Source organism: Trachurus japonicus, chromosome 6 (genome assembly GCF_045865225.1).
Source record: "Trachurus japonicus isolate A0001 chromosome 6, Traja_1.0".
NCBI classification, from domain to species: domain Eukaryota; kingdom Metazoa; phylum Chordata; class Actinopteri; order Carangiformes; family Carangidae; genus Trachurus; species Trachurus japonicus.
In genome coordinates this window covers 823,171-850,828 of record NC_140912.1, presented here as the reverse complement: position 1 = coordinate 850,828, position 27,658 = coordinate 823,171, and the positions used below count along the sequence as shown (strand labels likewise).

Sequence of the window (27,658 nt, the reverse complement as noted above, 5' to 3'; positions counted from 1 at the left end):
AAACATGTGGAAACACCTCCCTGACTTTTCTCCTTCAACTAACAGAACCAGCAGCCTCTGGGCCATCTCTAGAGCCAGTGTTTGGTTTGTCCTTTCTGGGCTACTGTAGAAACATCGACGTGAAAGTTCAAAAACAAAACTGTTGTGGAGATAACGGCCAGCCTACAGTAGGACTCACATAACCACTCAACAACTGGTGATCAGAAAAACCTCTGAGTCTATGTCACCTCTGAATAACTGAACTCATTTGCTTCTTGTTCGAGCATCAACAAACTTGTTTTATTACACATGAAAGCAACATGAGTCCCACATCGCAGGACGGTCGAGGACAAGTGACTCAGAGCGGCATTTCACTCGGCTGATGTCACGTTTTGGTTTCCAGTAAACAGCAGTGAACAAACTCTGACACCTACGGCTAAATCTGACGGGATTAAACGTCTGCACGTACGGCTGGGACTCTACAGCGGGCGGCGGGCAGACGGTGTGGAGGGTGGAGCTGTGTGGCTTTAGTGACTGCAGAGTGATAGGAGGCAAGAAGCAGTCGCCCCCTGCTGCTCAGTTAGACGTCCTGCAGGTCCTTCTGGATGTCCCACAGCGTGTTGGCACTGGCCTGCAGCTGGGCCACCTCGTCTTCGTTCAGGGTCATGTTGACCACGCTGGCCACGCCCCCGTTGTTCAGCACGCAGGGCAGACTCAGGTACACCTCATCGCTGATTCCATACATGCCCTGTTGACGGACACAGAAGACATTTACTCATTTATTTACATGTATTACTAATTAAAATTAATTATATTAAATTTTACTTTGATAACTGTTTTAACTCTTTTTCTGTTGCTGTTGTAGCACTTTGAGATATCTTGTTAAATGTAAAGTGCGTTAATAAAATGTATTACTATTATTATTATTAAAATGAGTAAAAAAGAATATGTAAACTTCTTATTTTCTTAAAACTAAAAGCAAAGGGTGAATTTTGGTAATAGGGGAATTTTCAATACAAGTCAGCTTTCATTTTCAAGTGTATTGTAAAAAATCTACTGTAATGGGATTGAGCTATTTTTACATTTGTAATTAATTACCTCAGTATGAGCACGACCCATTTAAATGTACAGTTAGAACAATCTTTGCTGTTAGCACCAACAGTACAAATTGTAGCTTTGCTAAAGCCCTCAAAGGAAAATCTACAGACGTGTGCATGCAAATCTAAAAACAAGCTTAAGAAAAAATATATGCAAATGTGTGTGTGTGTGTGAACATGTTTTACCTTCACCATGGTGGAAACTGGGTGAATCCTGTTCATGTTCCTTATGAGACTCTCTGTCAGGTCGGCCACACTCAGGCCGATGGCCCAGTTGGTGTAACCCTTCAGCTTGATCACATCGTAAGCACTGAGAGACACACAGACACAACGTAAAGCAAACTGTGTCATGACTTTTTCATCTTTTAACTTCCCTCTGCTAACTTCCCTAACCCTGAAATGAAATACAGAAATAATCTGAGGTGCTAAAAATAAACTGATAAAACACAACAAGAATCTTCGAGGCAGACTCTGGCCCGGGCTCTGCTGCTCTGTCCTGAATATGTCACTGATGTCTGATCCTTCAATATCAGGTGATTCCACCTTTTCAAAGCTGGTTACTGCATATGACAGAGGAGGGAACAATGGACCAAATGAAACCATTCATTTTGATTTTCCACTGTTCTGATGTGATCATAATTATCAAAGAATTTGAAGTCAGACCATATAAAGTTGAATTAATGTGTAATACCACTGACACAAATTATTTGGACTATTTTAACAGAGTAAGATATATTTAGAAATGCTAAAATAAACTATATGAGTTTAAAAACATGATTATTTAAAGAGGAACTATGCAAGGTTTGCACTGATGATTTGTTACGGGGAGAATGGAGGCTCTCTGCCTTCCACCTGGGGTCTCCTGAAAACCAACTCTGCAAGATCAGCACCTACGACCTGGTGTCCCAGAAACATGGACTGCTTTACGGCACTACGACACAAACAGGCCCGGTAATCTGTAATCTCTTGTTAACATTACCCACCTCGGTAGACACGGCTCCACGGATTGCCTTCTAGCGGGCTTCGTTAAACAACAACAACAAAAAAACACATGGCCAGGGGGAGGGAGGAGGTTAGCTGTGGGTTTTTACCAGTTTTTACTGTGAGTTTTTAGCTCTGAGCAGCTCGCGGCTCTGCTCCGCCGTTCTAAAAATAGCTTGCGCCGACAATTAAAGGTAACAAACCTACTCCTACAACTATAGGGATTATGGCCAAAAATGTTGAACAATCCCTTTAACATTAACCACCTCGGTAGACACGGCTCCATGGATTGCCTTCTAGCTGAAAATATGCACTGAAACAAGTGACCAAAACAACAAAAAAAGCAACCGGACCTGCATAGTTCCCCCTAATTTGAGTTTACTGTGTTGTTATCCTTCATTTAGGAACTAGAACAGTGAGTATTTTGTCACAATACAATTACATAAATAAAACGTGAGCAAGCCAAGTGAACTCTACCTCTCCACCACCATTTTGTGGGTCTCCCTCCAGTTCTCCTCGTCACAGTCGGTGCCGATGTCGGGGTTTAGTGTCTGCAGGTTGACGCCAGCTACGTTTGTTCCGCTCCACACAGGCACTGAAACACACCAAGAAGCCATCACCCTCTTTTTCATATGTCGGCTCAGAGTGTCTGCAAATCACATAGACCACCAGTCCTCACCACTGGTGTCTCCGTGCTCTCCCAGGATCCATCCGTTGAAGCTGCTGGGGTGGATTCCCAGTTTGTCGGCCATCAGGAAGCGGAAGCGAGCCGAGTCCAGGTTGGTGCCGCTGCCGATGACGCGGTGCTTGGGAAGGCCGCTCAGTTTCCAGGTCACGTAGGTCAACACATCCACTGTAGAAAAGCGTTGTTAGCACCTTTGTTTTTGTGTGACAGACAAAAAGACGGATGGTAGGGAAACGTGTCGGACAGCACCTGGGTTGGAAACAACGATGATGATGCAGTCGGGGCTGTATCTGACGATCTGGGGGACGATGTGTTTAAAGATGTTGACGTTCCTCTGGACGAGGTTCAGCCTGCTCTCTCCCTCCTGCTGGCGAACGCCCGCTGTCACCACCACGATGCGGGAGTTTGCTGTCACAGAGTAATCTGACAGAGAAGAGAAGCAGAGAGGAGCAGACAACTGAGCTGAGTTTTTATCTGAGTCGAACTGAGCTCTAAGATTTCCAGAGTGTCCCTGAACTCACCTTTGTCTGCAACTATTTTGGCTGTTTTGAGGAAGAGGCTGCCGTGCTGCAGGTCCATCATCTCTCCTTTCAGCTTGTCCTCCATCACGTCCACCAGGGCCAGCTCGTCAACCAACTCCTGCACACATCAGGGAGGGTCCAACATGTCATGTAGTACAGACATTCAGCAACATAACTGCTGTTTATAGTTCATGTTTCCACTTAAAGGGATAGTTAAACATTTTAGCAAATTCGTCTATTGCCATAGTCCCTATAGTCATAGCAGTAGGTTCATTACCTTGAATTTTCGGTGTATGTTGTTTTGAGATCCGCGGGGCAGAGACGCAAGATGCTCAGTGAACACAATGTAGGTGAATGGTACAGGTCCCCTGTCCCTCAAAACTCATCAAATACACAATCCAACAACTCCAAAACGCTCTGGTGGACAAGTTGTGACCTGCACATTCACCACGCTATGAAATAATCATGTATAATTATGTAACATTACAACACACAAAGCAAATACTCAGAACTAGTGCATTTGCCTTGAAACAACTCGTAATGTTATATTATTATTTCATAGCGTGGTGAATGTGCAGGTCACAACTTGTCCACCAGAGCGTTTTGGAGTTGTTGGATTGTGTATTTGATGAGTTTGATGAGGGACAGGGGTCCTGTACCGTTCACCTCCATTGTGTTCACTGAGCAGCTGGCGTCTCTGCCCCGCGGATCTCTAAACAACATGCACCGATAATTAAAGGTAATGAACCTATGGTATGACTATAGAGATTATGGCAATAGGCGAATTTGCCAAAATGTTGAACTTTAAGCCAATAGAGACAAATCAAGGTGTTAAATGAACTGTACCTAGTGTAGCTACTGATAGTACAGCTGTCTGTTTGTGCATGTTTGTGCTTCCATAGAGCCAAGTAATATATTGTTCTCACTGTCTTATAATAATAATAATATAATGTCTTATAACATGTCCAGTGACCGACATAATAGTAGATTATAGTATTTTACTTTTACTCTTAAATAGAATGAAACCCTGAATATATACATTTACTGCTACTGTGTAAACAGTGAGCTGCTTTACATCTTTTCTATGCAGTGAGTGTTAGGTAAAGGAAATTATCAGTTTCTTTATGTTTTGAATCTATTGTATCATTTTATGTTTACTGTTTTTGAACTTGTTCCATATTGTCCAGTTTCAGCTGGAGAATAGAAACTGGGCTGACCTACTTTTGTATAACGGTAAGTTTTGACTTTTGATGGCACGTAAGTTTCTGTGCCGCTGTCACCGCACCTTCACAAGGACGGTGCGGGGATAACGGCCAGATCAGACACCGAGAGATCAGTAATCTGGTGTCAGTCTCTGAGGATCCTGGGTATTACCCCGTCCTGCCACAGCAGCAGGAAGCAGGGTAATCTGAAGCAGAGGCACAAACAGGGGCAGGGGCAGGGGCAGGGGCAGGGGCTCTTACCCTGAGCAGGATGCTGACAGCACAGGCCATGCCCACCTGGCCCACGCCCACCACCGTCACTTTATTCCTGGGGGGCTCTGGGGGGCCGCTGAAGAGCGGGGTGATGAGCTTCTGAAGGATTGAGGCCATCTTAAACGCTACATGGGAGAAGAGAACAACAGTGCTCGTGGTCAGTCACAATGTGTGTCAGTTGTTGATAAGTGATAAACATTTCAAGGAGACACACCCGAACCAAACCAGAAAACAGGCTTCGTGCTCAAACTTCATAAATACTGCATTCAGGATGTAGCGTGTCACAGTCAAGAGTGCTGAGGGATTACTCATTAAGCCTGACATTTATCTCACTAGCACTAATGGCAGCATCACTTCTCTGACATCTCTCACAGGAAAGGAAAAACACACTGACTGAGCTCTGTCCCACACATTCTCCTCCTGCAGAGTTCACCTTCAAAAGACACACAGCCAGACACAAAAACAGCAGCAATACTTGCATTGTTTGGCGATGCTCCGAGCTGCAAGGTATAAATACCACCATGTAATCAGCATGGCAAACTGAATGAATACCTAAGGTGTGTTTCCACAGAGCTGCGTACCCCCTGCATCCACAACACCTCCCACAGTCTCTGTTAGTCCAGTCCAGACAGACAGCCCAGGCAGGTATCCGGTCAGCTGCAGCGGTAGCACAGAGCACATGTGACTCAGGACCGGAGCTGCACAGAGCTCCACTCCTCCTCCCCTGTCCTCCTTCTCCCCTCCTCCTCCTCCTCCTCCTCCTCCTCCTCCTCCTCCCCAAATGGAGGACGGAGTAGTATAATCGGATGCCAAACTTGACTGACTGACTGCAGACTGTTAAAGGAGTTAGTGTAATCCCTTAACGCTGCCTCCATCTGCTGCACCTGCGCTGCAGATGAACATTAACCTTGTACCTGGTGCCATGTCTCCGAAGAACAATACCAATTCATTTCTATATTTTTTATTTATAGTTCATTTATTTGACAAACTAAGCTTCCCTGATTCTGTCTTGGGGATAAGTTGCAATATCCATTATTACAACTGTAATAAAACCATTGTTAAATATTAACAAGCTGAAACAGAATTTAGAAGACAATTCATATTTTGCAGCGTTATATATTTTGGAATAGCATAAATTAAAGATACTAAGGCATCTGGATATTTACCCCATCTCTACAAGAGGTCAAGGACTCTGTGTATGAAGACACATGGGAAGTGCATTGGGGAAACTGTCCATTCATTAGTCCCATGAGACTGGATTACCAAGAGAAAGTGCTGTGCGCTCCAAGCATGTAAACACGAGCGGGTAATGAGGTGGCTTAATCTGCAAGGTCACAGTGGGACAGTGGGCTTCATCACTTTCCATCATCCCCAATAAATACATAGTTGGGATCTGAATGATCTACAGGGATCTACAAGAGACTCACTGGCTTTTTATACCAATGTTGGAGAAAAGACGGCGTCTGTGTAGGGACTGTTAAATGTTTGCATGTGACGGACGGTGGGCGTGGAGAGGAGACGACATTCAGCTGTTATGATAATAATGGAACTGAGTGGAGCTGGCATACTTACTAACAAAGCCACAAATTAAATTGTAGAGTCTAATCTGTTAATATTTAATGACTCTAAATTCCATAATAAAAATATAATAATCTGATGAGCCACAAAGAAACAGCCTGCACCTCTTTAAGAATAAGAACCTCCACATGCTCCACCTGAATGACTGTGATGTTAATGTCTTAATGACACATGATCTTCTCAGTGCTGCAGGTGGTGGTTTAGTTTAGTTTAGTCATTGCATCTGAAGATAAGCAGCAAAACATCTGTCACAACAGCTGTAAACACACCCAGGTGTAGATTGACGATTAGCAGATAATAAAGATAAATATGACTTGCAGTTCTACATGTGTTAAGAAGAGAGCTGAGCAAGTCCAGCTGCTGTCACTGGTCACTTGTTTAGCGTAAATACAGATAAATACAACAGTCCTCACAAAGAAACAAAACAAACCCAGTCAGGATCTGCCTGCTGCGTCCTTCAGAGTTTTTCAAATCCACAACAACATGAAAACACGACTGTTCACCTGTTGTCCTGAGGGTCCGGCTACTTTAAGTACAACTTGGTGTCCGTTGTCGGGAGCTACAGCGGGACTCGGCCTGGGTGTGCTGCGTCGTGTGGCTGCTCCTCTTCCTGCTGTGCTGTCAGGGTGCAGCCTACTGGATTTAATTGACTAAGCTTCTCCATCCTCTTCAAAGTCTCTGTCTGGCACCGTGACGGTCACCTCAGTCAGCTGGTACACACACACACACACACACACACACACACACACACACACACACAGGACAGACACAAAGACAAAGACGCCTTTATTTTCAATATATTGTTTTTTTTCTTTCTTTGTCTGTTTAGTGTTTTTGTTGTTCTTTTTTTCTTTCTTTCTTAAATATTCTATTCTATTTAGATTTTCTGACTTATTTTTTACACACACATATTATTATTATTATTATTATTATTATTATTATTATTATTATTATTATTATTATTATTATTATTATTATAACCTTTATTTAACCAGGTTTGTCCCATTGAGATCCAAGATCTCTTTTGCAAGAGAGACCTGGCCAAGAATGACAGCATATAGTTTCAACACATAGTCACATTAATTAAAAACATAAAACAAACGAACAAACAAAACAAAAAACAAAATTGAATTTTTAAAATTAGTTAATAATTTACAAGATTAGTCAAACATTTGCACTCAATTAAAACATTTGCACTCCTGAAGCCTGGATGTGATGGAATTTATCATGGACTTGAATACATTCAGAGATACCAGACTTTGGAGTTTGAGCTCTGACTGCAAACTGTTCCATGTACTCGGAGCAGAGAATCTAAAAGCTTTCTTCCCCATTACTGTTCTCACCTTAGGAACAGTAAAAAAATCATATATATATATATATATATATATATATATATATATATATATATATATACAAACTAATGCTGATTGTTTGTCTACTAACATCACTTGCAAAATGAATTGTTCTAAGGGGTGTTGAATTACTATTATATATAATTTATAATAATAAAAAGAAAATAATAAAGGCTATTAAAGCTTCTCTGCAGTGGTTAAGAAGCGGTGAAGAACCGCTGCAGTGTTTTGAGCTGCTCCAGACCAGACAGGTTTATAGTGAGTGTGTCTGATTTAAATAGTGTTACTGCAGACAACAGACTGTGATGAGTCTTTCACTCATCGTTGGATCTCAGCTCTGTACAGTACAACACTGAGCCAGCAAGGGGAGACACAGTCTTACAGTGTCAACAGTGCAGATACAGTCAGTAGGATGACTGGACAAGACAGGCAGTGACTCAGTTCATATTTCACACATGTAGAATTTAAGTATTTACTAACAGTCAGCCTGCCATGTTGTCTTCAAACACCTTTTTTTCCAGTCATATTATTAGAAATTAGCCTTTAATAGTCTAGTCTAGTAACTGACAACCCACTGGAAAGAATATAATTAGTTTGGGTTAGGAAACACTATGATTTTATGTTTAAATGCAAATACTTCATTTGTATCTTTCATTACAAAATCTTCTCAACCCTGTGTAGTGGCATGTTTTTTTTTTTTTTTTTATCAACGAATGATCCTATTTATGGTGGAGAGGAGGTTGTGTAGCTCAGGTTATATCTATTTTGTGGCATCTGGAAGTTGCTACACATCCTACTGGATCATGTCCTTCATATATGTTTACAGTCTCTATAGTTTGTCATCTGTTTGTCTATTATAAATCAATAAGTGCTCTTTTCTGTGTACACTACATCTACTTGGCCTTGAAACAACACTAAGTTCACTCCTCTTTGCTCAGCACCCGAGGAAACTCAGTGGACAGAGAGAAACCAGTGCACTGGACTGGAACACAGCAAAGTGAGATGATGCAGCAAATGCCACTCATATGGATCAACAACAAACAAACAACCGTTATTTACAGGTTCAATTAAATTTGTGATATATTTACTAAGAGAGACTTGAGGTATTGGCACACTGTTGACCATGTTAAATTCACTGTAAACAGCAAACAGAGGTATTGCTACAGAGCAGGTGGACACCCTGCGACTGAAGGGACCTGAAGCACCAGGTCAAGCTGCTACATTACAGTGGATGACCGTGATCACATGACAAACGCACCAAGGCCACGACAACAAAAGTAAAACTGGCTCTAGAAGAAACTGTTTGGCAAAGCATCGTCAATGACTCGAGTCATGGCTAAATGGCAAGTAGTGGTTTATGTTGTTGGGTAATGCTAAAAATATACAAAAGAAAATAGTACACTAAAAACATATTTTTGTTTTATTTATATTCTATATTATTTACCAGTTTTTGTTTTTGTTTTTATTAATTCCTATACTTCCAGTGTTCTTTCTATTCTTTAAGAGAGTTTTTCTTGTTAATGGCTTTTGCATGTTTCCATAGATTGAGTCACACCAATCAGGGCTGTAGTGACCTGCCATATTTAGTGTTAAATGGTTTGAAAAGCTAATTACAGGTATCAATTGAGTTATAAGACTGTAACAACACACAGTATGTGCCAACAGTTATAACCTCTGACATATTTTGTATTTTTCTTTCTATCACGTGATCCATTTCCTGTTTGTTCAGCAGTCTCACCTTCTAAGTGTTTGAGGTTACAGATCACATTTACATTATAACCTGCCATTTATCAACCATCTGTTAAATGAATGTTGGATGTGCCCATTGTTTTTATTTAACTGTCTTACGGTGTGTAAAACCTTTGTTTGGGTTGGTGACATAATCAACATCATGTCCACTTTTACTTCATTTTACCTTTCTAAATGATCACATATGGTTCTGAGCAGCTGGGATGTTCATGATGAAAACATCCAACTGCTTGAGAAAACCGTGTTGAAATAGATCAAAACAAAAACACTGGTTCTGTCTTTGACGTCCTGCCTGACCTACAGAAGACAAAGGAGAAAAAAAACATGTGGTAACAACCAAAGTTTATTTTATGATACATTGCCTACATTATCATAAATAAACAGATTAAAAATCCTTACCCACATAACCCCTGTCATTTCTGTCCATAGTGGGAGAGCTGCCTGATGATGGATCAGTTTGTTACATCAGCAAGGTTCAGATTAAGATACAGTATCACTTGCATGTATTACATATTGCTTTCAAATGTTACCTTAAAATGTGCTATAAAAAAGTTGAACACACCACTTTAGAAAAATATCAAAATAGAAACAAAGATCTCCCAGAAATCTTCCCACCCTCAACATCACCTTCTACTGAGTTAAATCCTTGCCCCTCATTGGAGAAGCCTACAGCATCTTAATCATGGTAATTTGCACAGGAAGAATTAATTGATCAAGAGTTCTGAGGAGAGTATACCGATTAGATGTCCCGAAAAGATTCACTTTCTCCAGATCTGCCATGTCCTGACACATGCGGTCAGTGAGGTGGGCTATGTGGGTGCACTGCATCAGCCAGTCCTGCGTTTAGGACCGAAGGATCAGAAATCCAACATAAAACAACAAAAATCAAAAGAAAGCACAACAGAGCACTAAAACCCAAAGCATGTAAACTCATATGGGCACACCGGCATGGCTGGAAAATCAATAATCCATGATCAAACACTGCAATTTCAGTTTCCTTAAGGAATACTCGTCAGACAGACCGCAGACCGTAATCAGCTGCTACAAACTGTTTCATTGATGTTGGAAAATTTATGATGATACAAGTTGCCAAAAGTACAGGACATTTTTTTTGTCAATCCACTGACAGCTAAAATTATTATTTTTTACAACACAGAGTGATCAGAATTTTCAGATCATAAACACAGAGTCTCATATACGACGACTCGATCAGTGATCAGCCACTGGAGGGGAAGGGGGGGAAAAAAAGGTAAGTTTTTACTTCAACTTGAACATGGGGCTGATTTTCCTCATGCAGTGATGTGACCTGATTACACCATGTGTCTCCTCCCAGCACAGACCACAATAAAAAGGTTGAGCTGAATTGACCTGAGCACCATAGAAATAAAGAATCACTCTACCTAATTCTATAGCTACAGAGAAAAGGTTTAAAGTCATATAGAAACACGTGTAGACATTCTGGTATTAGTAGTAGCGCTGTTTTGTGCTTGAAAAAAAATGGGAGGGCACTAAGTGCTAACAGTGTCCAGGCACTTCACCATCAGAAAAACACCTGGCACAGCATTAGAAACTACAGTATGACCTTCAAAAACTATAACCATGCATGGATAAACTCGCCTCTCCATTCTGCACTTGGTTCTACAGACAAGGGTTAAATACACACAAAGACACAAACGATTCACAGATTAAAATCAACATTAAAATTAGTCTCTTCGGACCGCCACAAAACAGTGTTATCCAGAAGCTACTGTTTGAGTTATGCCTCCCTCTTGTGGTGGGAGCAAAGCTGGAATCCAGAGAGGAGTTCATGGTTATCATTCCAATTAAATCTGTGTCTTTTGTCCGACCATGTAGGAAGAAGGTAAGAGGTGAGCCAGGTTTTCTGCTTGAGTTATGGTGTGCTGTGGCAGGCGGCAGGGAGGTGGCGAAGGACTGCTGAGGGTCTTTACTTGCCCCCGCTCTCTGCAGCGCCGCCGCTGATGCCCAGGAAAGTGGCTGCGTTGTCCACGGCGCCCTGGAGCGGGACGACGACGCTGTCGAGGAGGCCTTTGATGGTGTTGATCTGGTCGGCGTCCAGGTTCTGGTAGGCGTAGAAGACGGAGCCGCCCACCACGACGAGGAGCAGGAGCTTGAGCAGCACCGACAGGACGCTTCGCCGGGCCGCCGGCTTGCCCGAAGACACGGCGCCGCCCGGCCGGGAGAGACACTCGGAGTGAGAGCGAGTCTCGGTGTGGACGCTGTGTTGAACGCGCGACTCGTCCAGCCAGTACTCGCTTGGTTTTACGGGTCGACCGGCGGCTCCTCGGATTGGGCGCCTGCAGGTCGCACTGATCACAGAAACAATAAAACCAAAGTTTAGTGCAAACTTAGCGACAACTCTGGACTCATGGTGCTATTTTTTTATTCTCAAGCTTTCAACTACATCTCACTAGCTTCCTCTTCAGGTGACATTTGCTCGGGTGGTTCAAACAGCTGTCACATCTGTCACCACAGACCGTCCCCAAGTCAATGGGGTAAAGCAGTGTTTTTCAACCTTGGGGTCGGGACCCCATGTGGGGTCGCCTGGAATTCAAATGGGGTCGCCTGAAATGTCTAGTAATTGATAAAAAAAATTACTGATAAAAATATTCTCTTAACCAATTATTATTCTTTTTACAAGTATGATTTAAAACACCACACACAATCTTAAACAACTGTAATCTCTACTCTCACTTTCTCAAATATCCGATTCAGATTCAGATTCAGATTCAGATTCAGATTCAAATATAAATTGAGTCCAAATAAAATGCAGCATATAAAAATATCTGAGCTGGTGCATCTTGATTGGTGGCCATTATCATGATCATTGCATCACCAGAAGCCAAAGAAGGTTGGGAACCACTGGGGTAAAGGATGTGACAGCTGTGAGCTAAGAATCTAGTGAGTGAACCTTAAGCTATAATCAAACTATTGCTCCATGGTCGGCTTTTAGGCTAATCTATTCTCCATAATTTATTGATATTTGTAAACAAATGATTCATGTGCAATCCCAAAGAGTTATAATCAATTGTTACCTGATGCCGGTTGGTGTGCTTATTTCATTGGCAAGGATATCTTCAACAACGCTCTCACTAGCCTTCTTTGGAGTCTCTTCAACAATGATTTCCTCCACCACCTGTTAGAGTAATATGTCAACTTGGTCATATAAATAAAAACAACACTCTGATCGCCGAACTTGGGAGCAACAAAACGCGCCTCACCTTGGTTTGTCGTCTGCTGCTGGTCCTGACAGTAACTGGAGCTTTCCCTCTGCTCCTCACAGGCTTCTCCACCACAGGAACTGGCTCTGGTTCAGGTGCCGCAATCTCCTCTGAACAAACACAAGCAATATAAAACAATAAATGAAACAGTAAAGTAATCCGTTTTATCTGAACATTCAACCTGGTCAACCTTGACAAACCAGGAAGTGGAAGGTTATTTAGGGTTCTTGTGATGTGCAATAGATCATTTTTATGCCAGAACTCACCGTCTTCCTTGTCACTGTACTGGTCAGAGTTTGTGTTGCCGTTCTGGTTACTGTCTGCCTTGGGGAGAACCGTGACGTCTGTAGGAGCTTCAGGTTCAGCTGGCGGCTCGTCCATCAGCTTCTGCAGCTTCTTCTCATATACCTTACGGGTGGTTGCTGCATGGAGGAAAAACAACGAGTTAATAAGATGTCACACATTTCACTTTCACTTCAGCAGGATGCAGACTTGTTTTGTTGAGATGGGTAGCCTTGCTGATGCATGCAGTGCTGCTTCAGTGAGCAGCATTTGCAAATCTGTCATATTTCAGTGGAACATTTTAAAAAAAGAGAAAAGTTTTTTATGATATGGTAGTTAACACTGTTACTGCATATTACCATTTACTATATCTGGAAAAAAAAAAAATTATATATACACATACATACACACACACATATATATACACAAACATATATGACGCGAGAGTCACAAAACGGGTGTGGTGGTAGCTTAAACATGAATAATTACACTCCTTATCCAGATTCTTTTATTATTAAATTAACAAATTATTATTAAATTAACAAATGTCCAAAATCTATTTTTCTATTACTTCTGACACCACCAATAATGGAATTTAACACCAGTTTCATAATCATAATACCCAAATATGAAAAGTGAAGTGAAGACAGGTGATAATAAAGGCCTAGGAAGTGGGTGGTTTCAGTATGATTTACATCATCTTTCTGTCATTGCTTCTTAGCTGTCTAAAACAATAATTCCTTTTAATCTAATTAAACACACTATGGATATAGGTAATGTCATGGGTGGAATAATCCAATAGAAAAATTCTGTAAACTAATTATGTAAATTCCTCGTTTTACTTTCATAATCTCTGACTTTCATTTTCAAAATCATAAATCTGGAACAATTGTGGGTTTTCCCTGCCAGTTTCTGTAAACACCACAAACACTTTAGGCAACAATAAAACACTTGCTGGATTGCTTAAGGAACTAACAAATCCTGATAATAGCCAGGTTAGTAAACTAATTTAAACAGTGATACAATGTGTATTTAAATTCATGTAAATAACCATCATTTATTTATGCCCGTTTTCATCTTACTTAAATGAAATAAATATTTCAGTTTTTTATGCCAATTAAATATGAACCATGCCTCCAGGAACTCACCAACAATAGGTCCCGAGTCCACCCCATGCTTTGCCAGCTGTTGTTTTAAATCTTCATCGGTGAGATCTGTCACCTCCACTTCCTCTGTGCGAGGCTTGTCTGTCTTTTTTGTAGCTTTCTGCAGAATAAATAAAGTTCAATACATCACACGAGCCGTAACTCAAAATCAGTCGCACACAGTTTCACATCAGCAGCGTTATCCACAAATCAAATCCAACTGTGATAATCTACTGTAACAACGAGCTAAAACTTACTCTTCCAGATCGACTCTTGTTGGACACCACGGGGGTAGGCAGCTCCTCGTCGCTGGAGAAGGTGTCTGTCGGTGGGCTCTTCTTGTTGTTCAGCACGGTTAAGTTCTTCAGATACAGCTGCACGTACACTTCTTTTTTATGCTCCCCACTAGGAAGTGGCACGTTGTTGGCAGTGAGCTCATTCTTCAGCTTATCCTTGGTGAGGACCGACGGATCTTCGAGGAATTCTGCCATGCTTCGCTTTTCTCTTCGGCTCTCTTTCTCTTTTTTTCTTTTTGCCGCTTCAGTCGGCAGCTAGAAACAACATCAACAGCGGGAACGTGACGGAGCAGCGCTGTTGTCAAACACGACTGGCGCCTATCCGCTGCCTTGTTCAGCTAGCGGGAGAGAAGCGGTTTATTAAAATAAACGCCCACCTCCGCCTCTTAGCCCAGAGTTTGATACGGCGACAGGTAGCTGTGATTTTTCGAAAGCAAATACGCGCACGTGCGGCACCCGGAGTTTATGCAAAATTGAAAAATCGCCGGCTTTAGAGTGACTGAATTAGCTTAGCTTCAAACCGGTCCACTTGCCTCTGTCTGTCCGCGGTCGCAACAAGGCCAAACAACGAGCGGTGACGTGATTGGCTGCAGCCCGGCAGTAAGCCGCCCTCTGATTGGCCTGCTATGAATGGAACAGTCGCAGGCCGCCGCCACAAAGAAACCGCAGGCAGTGTGTTTTAGATAACGGCTTTACACAAATCCGCCGCACATTTACACGACTGTCTCTGTTTTATCGACGTTATTTACATTATTATGTTTGATTAGTGGACGAATGAAGGTTTAAACATGTCATTCGAGTGGCAGTAAGTGATGGGAGAACAATGTTAATGTCGGTTAAATGATGCTGACTGTTAACTTGCGTTTACAGATCACTTTCAGTTTGTGAAGCACATGAATCTGGTCTATTCCGAAACAGTTGGCATCTAATAACAACAACTATACACTCATGGTCGGAGTAATCAGTGACCAAGATTTGTTTTGAAGCCCTGATATCCCCACAATACAGGCAATTTAATCACTTCACTGAAATGATTAGGTTGATTAATTTATTTACCAAGAGGCAAAGACACAGGAAAAGACTGACTGGTAGGCCTACCAGCTTCTCAAACTAGTTTCCTTTCTTTTTACTGTTGGTCACAAAAAGCAAGATAAATACAAAGTAATTAGTCTGCTATTAATAGAAACCATTACCAAGACAAGATACTGATGAAAAAAGGAGTATGTCACAGTGAGGAAAGTGACTGATTGATTGATTGACTTCTGGATCTGCCCCTCCTCATATATCAACAGGGAGAAATTACATTGTTAAAGCAGCCTACACATGTACAAACAGAAAAAAATCTTTAACATGTCCTTCATATCCTCTAAAAATAGCCATAGAAAAGTCCAAATAATTATTCCGGGCTTTGATAATGTTAATAATAACAGCAGCCTTACAATATAATGACAAAATAAGCCTACATTGTCTGAGGTTTTCTGTGCATTTAGTACTTGAAACAGAAAATAAATCTGGACAAAATCTGTAATCAGACATTTATAACACATTACAGAAACATTTTCAAACAATCTTTGAGTAGCTATATTTAAGCCATATTTTCACTAATTGCTGAATGAAGCATTACAATGTTATAGGCTATCCCATAATTTCTGTGCAGGTTTTCTTTGTCATATCCTGAACATGACTGTATTACTGCATTTTCATAAGAACCGCTGGAATCATAGTTTGTTCACAGAATTTAGGTGAATTAGGCTAGTTCCAAACAAGTTAAAGCCAGGTCTGCACACTACACAGTGGAGATTTAAAGGCTCATACAGTAAACAAGATGGCGGTGGCCCTAGATCTAAAAGTGAAAACACTGTTATAACTTACTTTCACTTTCAAACCGAACAACCTTACTATAGGGAGTATTATCAATAATGACTTAGCACTTCTGATGCCACATTGTCTGTATCACTGATGTCAGTGAACAAACGTTACTGTAGCACCAGACTTCAAATGTTTGACTAATGCTACTAATGCATACTTTGATATTACAAATAAAAGAAAACTATTGATTTGGGACTTTTCAGGGTCTTCCCTTGAGGGGCCCTGGGTACTTACTTCCACTATTCAACTCACACTCGTGGTTTTTGATATTACATAATGTGTGTGAGCACATGTGTAGACCATTTAGATGAAATCTGCTCATGTAACAGAAGAGGGCAGCATGAGCCACACTATCAGGTCTCCTGAGGAGCAATGAATTTAGTCTCCATACAAAGAAAAATGCCTTTATGGGCCGTATAATGTCTTGTATTGAATTTACAAAACTATCAAATATTTTCTCCCCCCTGCTTCAGGCAGTAATGTGCATTCTAAACTGTTTCTGTGAAGGCTGGATTACTAGAAAAAGTGGGAAACTGCCCTGTGGCCCCACAAATCCCCTGATTTACTCAACATCGTTTGGGTTTGCATAATTAGATTAATCACTGATTTCTCAGAAACGCTCCCAGAGACTGGTTCTCCAGTTTGGATGCACTCAAACCTATGATTTATTTAAAACTAATTTTTATTTTATTATTATGTTGTTTTTTAGAAAATGGCTTCAATTTTGTTGGTGTCAAATCAGTAACACAGATAATTTAATCACCAGAATAGTGGAACCAACAGTTATTATCAATATTTTCTTTATTCATCTTCTATAATGATTGTTAAGCTTGTAAAAGTTTCAGAAAATACCACAAAACATCACATTAATATGTTGGAGGGGCTGTTTTTGTGTGGCCAACAGTCAAACATGCTGTACTCACCAATTACAGTTTTTTTTAAGACAGGGTAAAATTGCCAAATATGAACTTTTGAGAGGCTGAAGCAAGCACATTCTTGCAAGAATTTTCAAGATTAATTGTTGCCCATTAATTATCTGGCCACCATCTCTTTAAATAAATGAACTAACACTGGTTTCTGGGCATTGGAGGAAATGATGATGAACCTACCATGTACAATTGGGGTCAATAAGGGCCCAACAACATTTTGCTTGATGTTTATCCCACCTTGATCTCTGTAAGTGATTGCAGGGTGTCAGGAGTAAAATTCAGTTTAATTCAAAACAATCATGGGTTTGGCTTCTTTGGCTTATTTATGTTGCTCAATATTGAGTTAACTATGAGGTTATAAAACACAGATGTTACGACAGTGCTTCGTAAAAAGAAAATGGGACAGAGGGGGTAAAGGAGGCAGAAGAACTAAGGCATAGAGTACAAATGAGTTGTTAGATGCTTTTAAGAGATTAGCATTGATTTAGTTTCCCAGAGACTGTTCCAAAATCAAAGAGTGATAACAGCAGTAGTGCAATCACCATTTTTTTTTTCAACCTCAACCTTTAACTAGACAGAGAGGCCACAGGCCAGACACACACACTCTTATTCAGCATGTAAACTCTCCATGCAATACAACCAGATAGGCTTTTGATCACAATGATCTCAAATTTGTTCAGCAGCACGACAGTGATGGCAAACTCACAGCCAAAGTCATAAAGAATAATCCTCAGGGACAAGAAGAACAAGGAGTCCTTTTGCAGATATGTCGCCCCCCCAGAGTCCTGATCTCAACATCATGGAGCCAGATCACATGAAGAGACAGAAGACCGAGACAGACAGGGACAACTTATCAATACCTCAAAAAGGTGCAAGTGTACAGAGGGGAACTGGTGCAATGAGTGATCACAGCAAACACTGATTTATCCTTTACTGCACTTTGAATGATATTAATTGATAAAAGACATCTCTGTGTGTTCCTCAAACCTCTGTACAGTCACACACACACACACACACAATGGGGTTCCATCGATATCAAAATAAGCAGAGACACACGCAGCAATGTGTGTGTGCATGCATGAATAACTTAGTAGAGGTGGGTAATATATATCGGCTACGATATTATCATAAATGTTGTTTTGAGCATGTGCTAATTCCCATCATTGAGTATTTATACTATTTCAAAAAGAAAACAATAGACAAATGAGGACTTTGAGAGGCACATGAAAGTCCTCATTCGCCAGATTCATGCCTGAGAAGCCAATCAGTGGGCAGGATTCAGTCACGTCACGTGGTGGTAATGTGATCTCCCACAAACAGTCTCGGCGGTAACCGTTAACACAACATCGTTTCACACGGAGGAAATATGACCCGTTACTTCAATGCAGACATGCGTCACACACGCTTTTGGTGCGACGCGCTTGTGTTTTCGTGCATGTCTGCTGCGCCTATTTTGAATTGGCAATTGGCAAGTTAAAAATGTGAGATTATTTTGTTTTTGTTATTTCACACAAAATTTTGATATTTCAATTTTAGGCTTGGATCAAAACTGTGAAATGGAAAAACAGGCCACAGGATTTAATTGGATTTGGATATTTAATTGGTCGGGTTTATGTGACCCGGATGTTTGCCCCCTTGGTTACTGTTGCTATGTTAAGCTTTCACTCCCAGCCATGCGCCTAAACCTAACCCAATTGAAAATAGAAAGAACGAATGATGAACGGGGGACCATTATAAGTCAATGTGCTTTGCTGCACAGGCGTCAAAGCATGCGCGTGTGACACGTTCAGCTGATAGTTGTGCACAAGTTTTGAGATGTATTGACCGCCATACACACACACACACACACACACACACAAAGCAGTGTGTAACTGCCATTATTAAATCAGTTAACCACCATTATACTGAATGAAGGGGCAGCCATTTGGAGGTCTGGAAGGAGGCACAGTTTACTGTCATCACATAAACTAAACAATCCAGCCGTTAATCAATAGTGAAAAGGATCGGTAGAAGAAGCAGCCCTCTACACATGGCAGTCCTGTCTGTCTTTGGTCTCTGGGTCTGCTGGTCTCTAACTCTGTGGTGGGGACAGCGGTTTGAGGTGGCACTGTGTGGCTGCCCACCTGTCCTTCAGACCTGCCTCTCAGGAGCTTTCTGGGATGCTGCAGCAGAAACCAAGCAATTGATCCCCACCTCAGCTCCAAACCACACTAAAATACAGCACTGGAAGAATAGTTCAGCTTTTCCATAGTGGATTTGCCAGAGGAGTGTAAGCGTAAAAAATGTTGAGCCCTTGAGAAACACCTCTTAAGCTTTCTTTGTATGTAATTTATACAGAAAATAAGGCTCAGGCCAAGAATCATAGAGAGTGCCTCTTTAAGCATAACAGTCATGGCCTCTGAAAAATGATCAAAGGCTGCTCTTTAATCGTCAACATTCACATTTTCTTGACAGATTATTGTAAAACAAATCTAGAGAACAAATGTAACAACTGGCAGAGAGACAGAAACAGTTTATGGGAATATAAAGGCCTGTGTGGAGTTACATCAAGACAGTTGTGTTGACAATCGTGTTATTAAAATGTTATATGGTGTTTGGAAAAGCAGGCATGTCTCAAATGAACACAAACTCAAACATCTGTGCTCTAAAAGTGGATTTCTGATCACTTAGAAAAATGTTGAACACAAACTCCTCGGTCCAGTTTATCTTGGATTTTAAGTATTTCTAAATCCCAATTGAGCCAACCACAGAAGTAGCTTAGGAAAAGTCAACCTTTACCACCCAGAGGATGTCTGATCCAATTCTACTGACACAACAAAACACATACTTGTGATATTAATCAACGTTATGATATTTCAGCGCACTGTATGATCACAGGCCTGTCATCTCATGGGCGAACATGTGTTGCTTGGTCCAGATTTATATAATAATCCAACAGTCAGCTGGATGTTTATTTATTTTTTTTAATTTTTTTTCTAAATAAAAAGTTTATTCTATTTGACGAAATTCACACATTAGGATTTTTACATTACCAGAGCATAAACACACTCTGTTTTCCTGGACTAATCTAGCACAACAATCTCTAATCCTCAGAGGATGTTATTACTCACTGCCAAACTAATTAAGATCAAGTCCTGGGCAGTTTCCTGTACAAAAAGGAGGGTAGGATGCGGGCAGCAGGAACAGTGTATTTCACAGAAGTTGAGATTTGTGTGTCCTGGCCTAGGAACAGCCATCTAGTAATGCTCACACAGTATATTTTCATCTGTTGACAATCCAAACTCTACTTAAAGGACACACACTTAGTTGTAGACATTTCTGTCAGAAGGAAAAATGAGACTACCTCCCTGGCCCTTGTTGATGCCCATTTGGCCACCTGCCTGTTTCTATCATAGGTACTACTGCATTATGATTTGAGCTTTTCCTGTTTTATTTGGCCTTTGGGCACAGAGACACACTTGCTCATGTCCTCACTGAACTTCGGGCAAACATTACTGTGTGTGAACTTTCATGTAGTGAATGAAGAATTTCTATTAAGTCCACACTGAGACACCCATTGGACGTCATGTTGGATCATTTGGGGGAAAACTTAATGTAGGCAATCCATCTCCTCAAAATGTAATGCATGGACTTTAAAGGATCAACACACATTTGATGTGTTGGAGCCACTGAAAGTGCCACTTCTGCAGCGGCGGAGGTGACCGCTGCAGAAGCACCAAACTCCGAAGGAGCGTCACTGCTGTAGTTTTTTAATCCACCTCACAATTGATGGGATTAAAGACACTCTCACCACTGTTTAAGGTGCTATAATTAATATTTCTATTGTAATCTGATTGTGATCGCATGGACAATTGTCCCTTGAATCTGCAGCTTCCTGAGATCTACAAAGTTGTTCAGCACCTTTAGCATTTTTCCAGCCAAGAGGTGGCCTACAGGATCTATCTAGACAGAAATACAACAAAACAAAACAGCTAATGTGGGTTTTAAGTAGAGACTCTGTTAGTGGACTGGTGTGTGCCAAACACAATGGGCAACCTTATCCAAACAGAAATGTATCCACTGTCCACAAGCGCCGACCGGGGCGATCCAGGAGGAAATGTATTCCCACCAACACAACCAGCAACGTGAAAACTCTCTTAGTTAAGTGACAATGACGGTCCAGCAGCGCACCGCGGCGTCAAAACACTCACAAACCACATATTTGACTTGACTCATGGTTCACCACCAGGTAGGCCTTTTCTTACACGCCTGACATGGCGGAACCAAATGGCCGGTGGCTCGCGACTAAAAAGAGAGGGCAACCTCACACAGGTGACTGCCAGACTCTTGAGTTAACAGGAAAGAAATATTTCCGTGCTTAACTTGGCCGAAGCGCTCAACAGACCTGCCTCTGCTTAGTTTTTCTGTCCACGAGGCTGAACACTGGTGCCGGACCAGTATGGGAAGAGCCAAAGGCTTCTCAAAAGCCTCCTGTGATGTGTCGGTTGTGACACCGCTATGCCCCTCAACTGCTTCCTCTCTTCCCCGGATGCCTGGTCTCTGAGCTCACAGGCCCCTCACTCAGGCGAGGAGTCGCTGTTCGGGAGCGTCAGCATTAACTCTACCTAATGAATGAGGAGCAGACAATCAACAGAGACTCAGCAGCACTCATAATTGTAAGTGCCAGATCAGGGAACATGCCAACAACTCAGTGCATTCAGCATATTATTGCAATCGTTGGCAGGACTCAAGCTCAATTTTCAATTAAGTACCGAAAAAGAAAAGGGAGTGGGTTTTATCAAAGCTGACAACAAGAGACCTCTTTGAGGACCTTTGTATGAGGTGCTTCCATAGAATGACATGACTGTGTTTGTAATTTCCTTACTGGTCGATTTAGGGGTATTTTCTGGTGTCAAGTTATTTTAAGTAATAGCTCTCAGCTCCAGCTACTGCAGCCAGAACGCATTCCCCAAAAACCTGGTACTTCAGCTGATATGATCTTATTTATTCAAACTTGAAAGCTGAAACTTCTAGGCCTCACACTGTCTCGCTGCCTGAATGGACGGCTCTTTAGTTGGACCTACATCAGTACTGTTTGGTCAGGGGACCAGGAGGTGCAGCGTGTGGAAAAAGCACTTGTCGTCATGTTTACTGTCCTTCCAGGAGGCAGTCTTGAGGGTTCGGCTCTTGTAGCAGCTCATAGTTTTGGGTAGTAAAACACCGGGGGCCTATCGATGCTCTGAAGCCTCACAGCGTGGCTCATCCGTGCCAGCGGTAAAGGACAAATGTGCCAAAGTCTGCTGGGTTTGGCTGTTTTCTCACCCCCTGGCTTCCAACACCGATGTATCCAGCTGAGGTACAATAATTTGACACCTCTTAAGCAGCTGGACCCTTTAGCGTGACAACCGCTGCTTTGTTTTATATTCCTGCGTATTTTGAACGCAATAAAAAATTACAGTCAGCAACATCTAAACTGTGTTTTTATCCACTTTGGACTTTTGCCCCTCCCCACCCCCTTCAATCTCCTTTATCCCTCCCTTTCCTATGTGGGATTTAACGTACACTTTGTGGTAACCTTGCTAAGTTATCAATTTTTTCTATGTTCTCTCACACTGAATAAAGGCTTGTTTCTCTGCGCCTGCTTGTTAAGACATCAAGGACAGCTCCCTCCATCTGGCATTAAGTATTCCTGGTGCCAGTGTCGGGTTAACTGACACTCCTGCACTTAAACTAATGGCAGCGAACAGTCATCTCCCATGAGGTGCTCACCTTGGAAAAAATCACCCAGTTCCCTCATCCCCAATCATAGTGGTGCTCTCGCCACCCACTGAATGAAACCATGGGCATGAAAAGAGGGATTGTTTCACTATTGAGGCATATATAAGGGCAAATGAAAACATGTAATACGCATGTCCTGTCTTGGATTTGCCCTCCTCTCGAGTTCAATGAGACGTTGAGAAGTGGGAAGAGGAGAGCAGCATGCAAACAGAAAAAGACAGACTCAGCAAATCATCATCGTCATGAGTAGGAGACATGCAAGATTTCTTAAGCAAATAAAGCAAAAACAGGCGAGTATTAAACATTCAGATGTGCAGCTGCTGACGAAGAAAGCACTAACTACCTCATTAGCTAGTGCTTTAATTCCTGAATAGCCTGCAAGCTTGTAAATTCAGTATATGGACATCTTACTGTAAATGACTCACACCTTAAATAAAATGTAGTTTTATTTGACTTTGTAAAATAAATATTGTGTCGTTAGTCTGGACTGATGACATAAGCCACGTAATCGTGACCTTCTTTACAGGTTGGTCCACCCCTACAAACGCAGCATTCACTCACTAGTGTTAATGATGAGTTCAGAAGATCTGTCAATGTCAATTCATGTTCAGGTAAAGGAATTCAGTGTCTACGTGTCAAAAGTATCTACTGTATGGTTCTCATGCCCTTCTTCCCTCGCTGCTGTGTAGCTGTGTGACATAACATTGTCTCTGACTGAGTTTCCCAGCACCTGCAGTATCTTCTTATTTTACCCCATTTGGCTTTCCTTTGGACACAGCCTGCTGTAACATAAATATCTTGTCCAGGTGAGTCCAGGGCAAAGAGAAGCACCTCTCAGACCGCATGAGTGCAGCATCACCACCCGTCCTCCCCTGAACCCCCTTTTCAATGGAAACCTAAACAGCTTTTTAAGAATGAAGAGGTTTTTCAGTTTGTTGCTAAATATAGGCCAGCCCGGTGGGAGGTGGCAGGTTCCAGAGCCATTTTCAACAAAGATGAGCCCCAGGTCCTGCCCAGAGCCCGGCGGGTGGTGACTGCCGGTGGTCCGCCTTTCTCTTATGCACCGGCTCTTAAGTAAACACTGCAATCCTGCGGTCAGCTACAGCATGGCAACGAGCGAAAGGACTCACTGTGCAGTTGCACACAGCTATGGTGTGTTGTCTCCTCTGGCCCACTCAATCTTGGCCCCTCCCCGTCACAGAGGCCTGGGCAGGGGTCGCCGGCCAGCGACAGACCTTGATGTGTGATCCCAGAAGCCTGCTGGGTATTCCTGGTGGGGGCAGTGTTGGACTTCACCTCTTGGACCCCACTGACTGACCGTTTTCCATCTGGAAAAAAAAAAGAGTCTAAATTAAGAACATTATCATGTTTACTGACAGTATGCTAGGTCATTATTTTTACACTAATATCATCAAGTGGAATCCGTGCTGCACTGGAAAACATGACCATCAGTGAACCGGTGAAGATATAAAAAGTTTTCTATTTAATGATTAAGGAAGAATCAGAAAATAAAATGTAGGCATTAAATTTTCTACAGTATGCATGTCTTTTGCATTTCTCTTCTTTTTTAAATGTCACTTAGGTTTGGTTAAAGAGAAATTATTTAAGGTGGATAAAGTCGGGGTAGTCTAAGCAATATTTCTATAATCACCCTTTTGAAAATTGTACTTCAAGTGGTCTGACAGCGAAGTGGACATCTGAAGCTGCTGTATCCAGTGACCGGTGATACTGGCCAATCACAGATGTTTTCAACGAGAAAGGGTTTTACTATTGGCTGTTCTATAAAAGCCCGTTCCCTGAGATAGAAACATGTCACTATTGATGAAGCATTTCAGTGATGGATGAACTTGTACATTCCTTGAGTAGATGACAGACTGCTAATGTAATTCACCTTGATATCTAAATGTGTTGCAGTTGTGTGGGTACATTCACGCTGAATGTTGCTCATAGTTTAGCTTTCTGCAAAGTGTAGCCAAAGGCTCATAGCTGCGGTTGTGTTGCTTGTGTTGCGTGCATGTATGAAAGCCGTGCATATGCCTGCAGGAGGTGGGAGGGTGGGGGGGGGGCTGTACTGTGTTTTCAAATTCTGCCACTTTTTTTTTTTTTTTTTTAACTTGTTCTTTTCAATTTTTCCACCGACTCCAGCTCTAAGGCAACTGGGACATTAGAAAAGTCAAACAGAGGCAGTGTAAGTGGTTAAGAAAGCAGATGGAGTTATGTATTTATCACATTCAAAAGTTTAGCGTGTTAAGGAATAACATCCAGAAATATCAGGTTCAACCAGGAAATAACTGAAATCTGAATGTTTTTATCAGAGGGCCAGGATAATATGCCATTAATCATCAGGATCATATCCAATAAAGTGCCAGATTAATCAACACAGAGGAAAACTGACAGCCCCACTCCTTATCCACTGAGGAAAATAAGGGGCAACAGGTAGGCCTTTATCCATTGAGCTCTGTTCTTGTATTGCTCCCCTATATGCCGAGATCATAATTTGGGGAGTCTCAGTGGCTACCTGTAAGGACCACAGGGGTGGCAAATAGCAGGGCTGTGGCTTTCTGAGCTTCTTAGTGGTGCGAGCAGAAGGATTTACGGTAACTCTCAGACAAGCGTTCACAGCTTGAACTCTTGGCATGGATTCGATATTGTCCCTGGCTGAGCATCAAACCCACTGAACCTGAGGTCCAAAAGTACCTACACAAAACCCGAGGATGTTTGAATGATAAATCGCCGACATTTAGCGGCAGAACAAAAAAATATTGGCCTTGCTGGGGATATCAATTTTAATTTTAATTCACAGTGAGAGCGCATACTGGGTGGCTTGATTGACCAGAGATCAGCTTCTAGTGTAATTGACTTGCTCCTCTCTTTCAGCCGAGGATATGAGCTTTCCTGCAAATTCAGCACAGGTGCAACACTAGAAAGCGGCCCTGCAGTGTGAGAGGTGCAACAATTGCCAGTGGGGGTGATATTGAATATCAACTATGATTGGAGGTGCACTGACCAAGTTATCTTTAAGTTCATGTCCGGTCCTTCTGGGACACATCATTTATTTCTCTGTGTAACTGGACCTTTTTTCTCAGTGCCTGCTCCTAGCCCGCCACCTCCAGCACTTCTGGTTTTGATAAAGGAGAGACCAGCTCCGCGAGGTTTCCTGTGTGGAGTTCAACGATAAAACCATATGGCAAAAAATAGCTCAAGAAGTTAATACATTTGACATGCAGAGAAGCATAATGGATCAATTCAGTAATCCGTTCTGGTAAGAAGGATTAGTATTGAAACTGAGGCTGTTTTTGAAATCACCGGTATCATTATCTTCCATGTTACATTCAGGTAAAAGCATCATATACAAGGCTAAAACAGTATTTTATTAATGTGCTGACTCCTGATGATGCCAAGGGGTGCTTTACAAAGCCGCAAGACTGAATTTAAGGTCAAAGAGGATGCACCGAGCCAAACACACCAACCGCCACCCTGGAGAAAAAAGCCATGGTGCTAATATTAGGGGGAAGACTGATTACAGTGCTACTATTAGGTTTTGGCATCGATTATGGCCCAAAGTAGGAACGCCCTCGGCACTTCTCTTTGGTGTTCATGCCCCCGGTCTTCAATGGCACACTACATGATATTATGAAGAGCCAGACCAAACATGCCGAAGCAGACCACAGGGTTACTCACAGCCCCTGCACATTCTTTTGAGGCTGAAATGTGACCCGCTCCTATTTTTCAGCAGCTTGTCAGACTCAGTGTGGTGCAGGGAGGTAAACTAGGAGGGAAAACTGTTGTCACCTTTCTATAGCTCTTACTTTTTCTGACTTACAGAATGGCAACCTCAGGTGTCAAAACCAGACCAGATGGGTGGGGTGGACGAGCGCTGGCAGGCACCACGGATATGGAAAGCAAAGATGTACTTAGAGACAGTAAATGGAGATTAGTTTATTGGTGAAGCTTTGCGAGCTGATGGACACACTCTGGTAAAGTAATAAGTGCGGCAACCACATACATTAAGACATGTAATGCCATATGTGAGACCGAAATTGAAGTGACAACATAATGATTCGGGCCGGCCGGGGTGAATTCAGTGAAAATATTTGTAGCAGCTTGAGGAAGTTGTACATGTCCAGCTGCGTGTAAGATGCTAAAAACATTGATTTTGCGGATGATGTCTGCTTCCTTTTCCAAAAACATTTTTCCCCCCCTATATCCTCCCGCTATCCTACTGGAGAGCAAAGTCTACGTTGGACAGCATCATCAGAGACTTGGACTGGAAAATACTGTCGGGCATTCAATATGTCCGAGCTTGTCATCAGATGAAGCTCATTTTGAAAAATGCTTGTTATGACTGCTGCTAACCATATCCACCCACTCTGTTCCCAGTGAGAGGGGACAGACAGGAGGAAGTCTTTCAGTCAGTCAGGTCATACTTCATCTCAGCAGGCTCCGGTGCCGCTGCACGACGGGACAGAGCTCTAAGTGAAACTTTGTACACCTGAGACCCGCTGGCGACACAACGCGACGCAGAAAAAGTAGCAAAACTAGCACAACTGTAAGTCAGCTAAGAGAAATAACTCCTTAAATCTTCACATTTTTTGATCAGAGCAAATTAGATTAAGAGCGCGTTTCACCGTGTTCCCAGAAATTACTCCAGAAAAGCTACAGCAGTTACATTTTTAGGGAACATAATGGTTGGCTGAATCAGATTCAGTGTTGTATTGACAACA

The 27,658-nt window shown here is 42.0% G+C and overlaps 2 protein-coding genes across 4 annotated transcripts; both read right to left on the bottom strand.

Moving 5' to 3' along the window:
- Nucleotides 1-257: 257 nt before the first annotated feature.
- ldhbb (lactate dehydrogenase Bb) lies at nucleotides 258-6,936 on the bottom strand. Of its 3 annotated transcripts, none has more exons than XM_085778187.1 (8): nucleotides 6,820-6,936; nucleotides 4,727-4,863; nucleotides 3,264-3,381; nucleotides 2,992-3,165; nucleotides 2,737-2,910; nucleotides 2,535-2,652; nucleotides 1,263-1,386; nucleotides 258-727 (listed from the first exon to the last, which is right to left on the bottom strand). In XM_085778187.1, exons 2-8 carry the CDS (start codon nucleotides 4,853-4,855, stop codon nucleotides 560-562), a joined length of 1,005 nt encoding a protein of 334 aa, XP_085634313.1. In that variant the 5' UTR covers nucleotides 4,856-4,863; nucleotides 6,820-6,936; the 3' UTR covers nucleotides 258-559. The 3 variants fall into 3 exon arrangements, with proteins under 3 accessions (XP_085634313.1, XP_085634315.1, XP_085634316.1); XM_085778189.1 differs by lacking the exon at nucleotides 6,820-6,936 and adding an exon at nucleotides 5,291-5,424; XM_085778190.1 differs by lacking the exon at nucleotides 6,820-6,936 and adding an exon at nucleotides 5,218-5,282.
- Nucleotides 6,937-9,744: 2,808 nt separating this feature from the next.
- Nucleotides 9,745-14,935, bottom strand: tmpob (thymopoietin b). The gene is made up of 6 exons (XM_085778186.1): nucleotides 14,341-14,935; nucleotides 14,087-14,204; nucleotides 12,923-13,078; nucleotides 12,657-12,766; nucleotides 12,471-12,571; nucleotides 9,745-11,744 (listed from the first exon to the last, which is right to left on the bottom strand). Exons 1-6 carry the CDS (start codon nucleotides 14,572-14,574, stop codon nucleotides 11,363-11,365), a joined length of 1,101 nt encoding a protein of 366 aa, XP_085634312.1. The 5' UTR covers nucleotides 14,575-14,935; the 3' UTR covers nucleotides 9,745-11,362.
- Nucleotides 14,936-27,658: the final 12,723 nt, after the last annotated feature.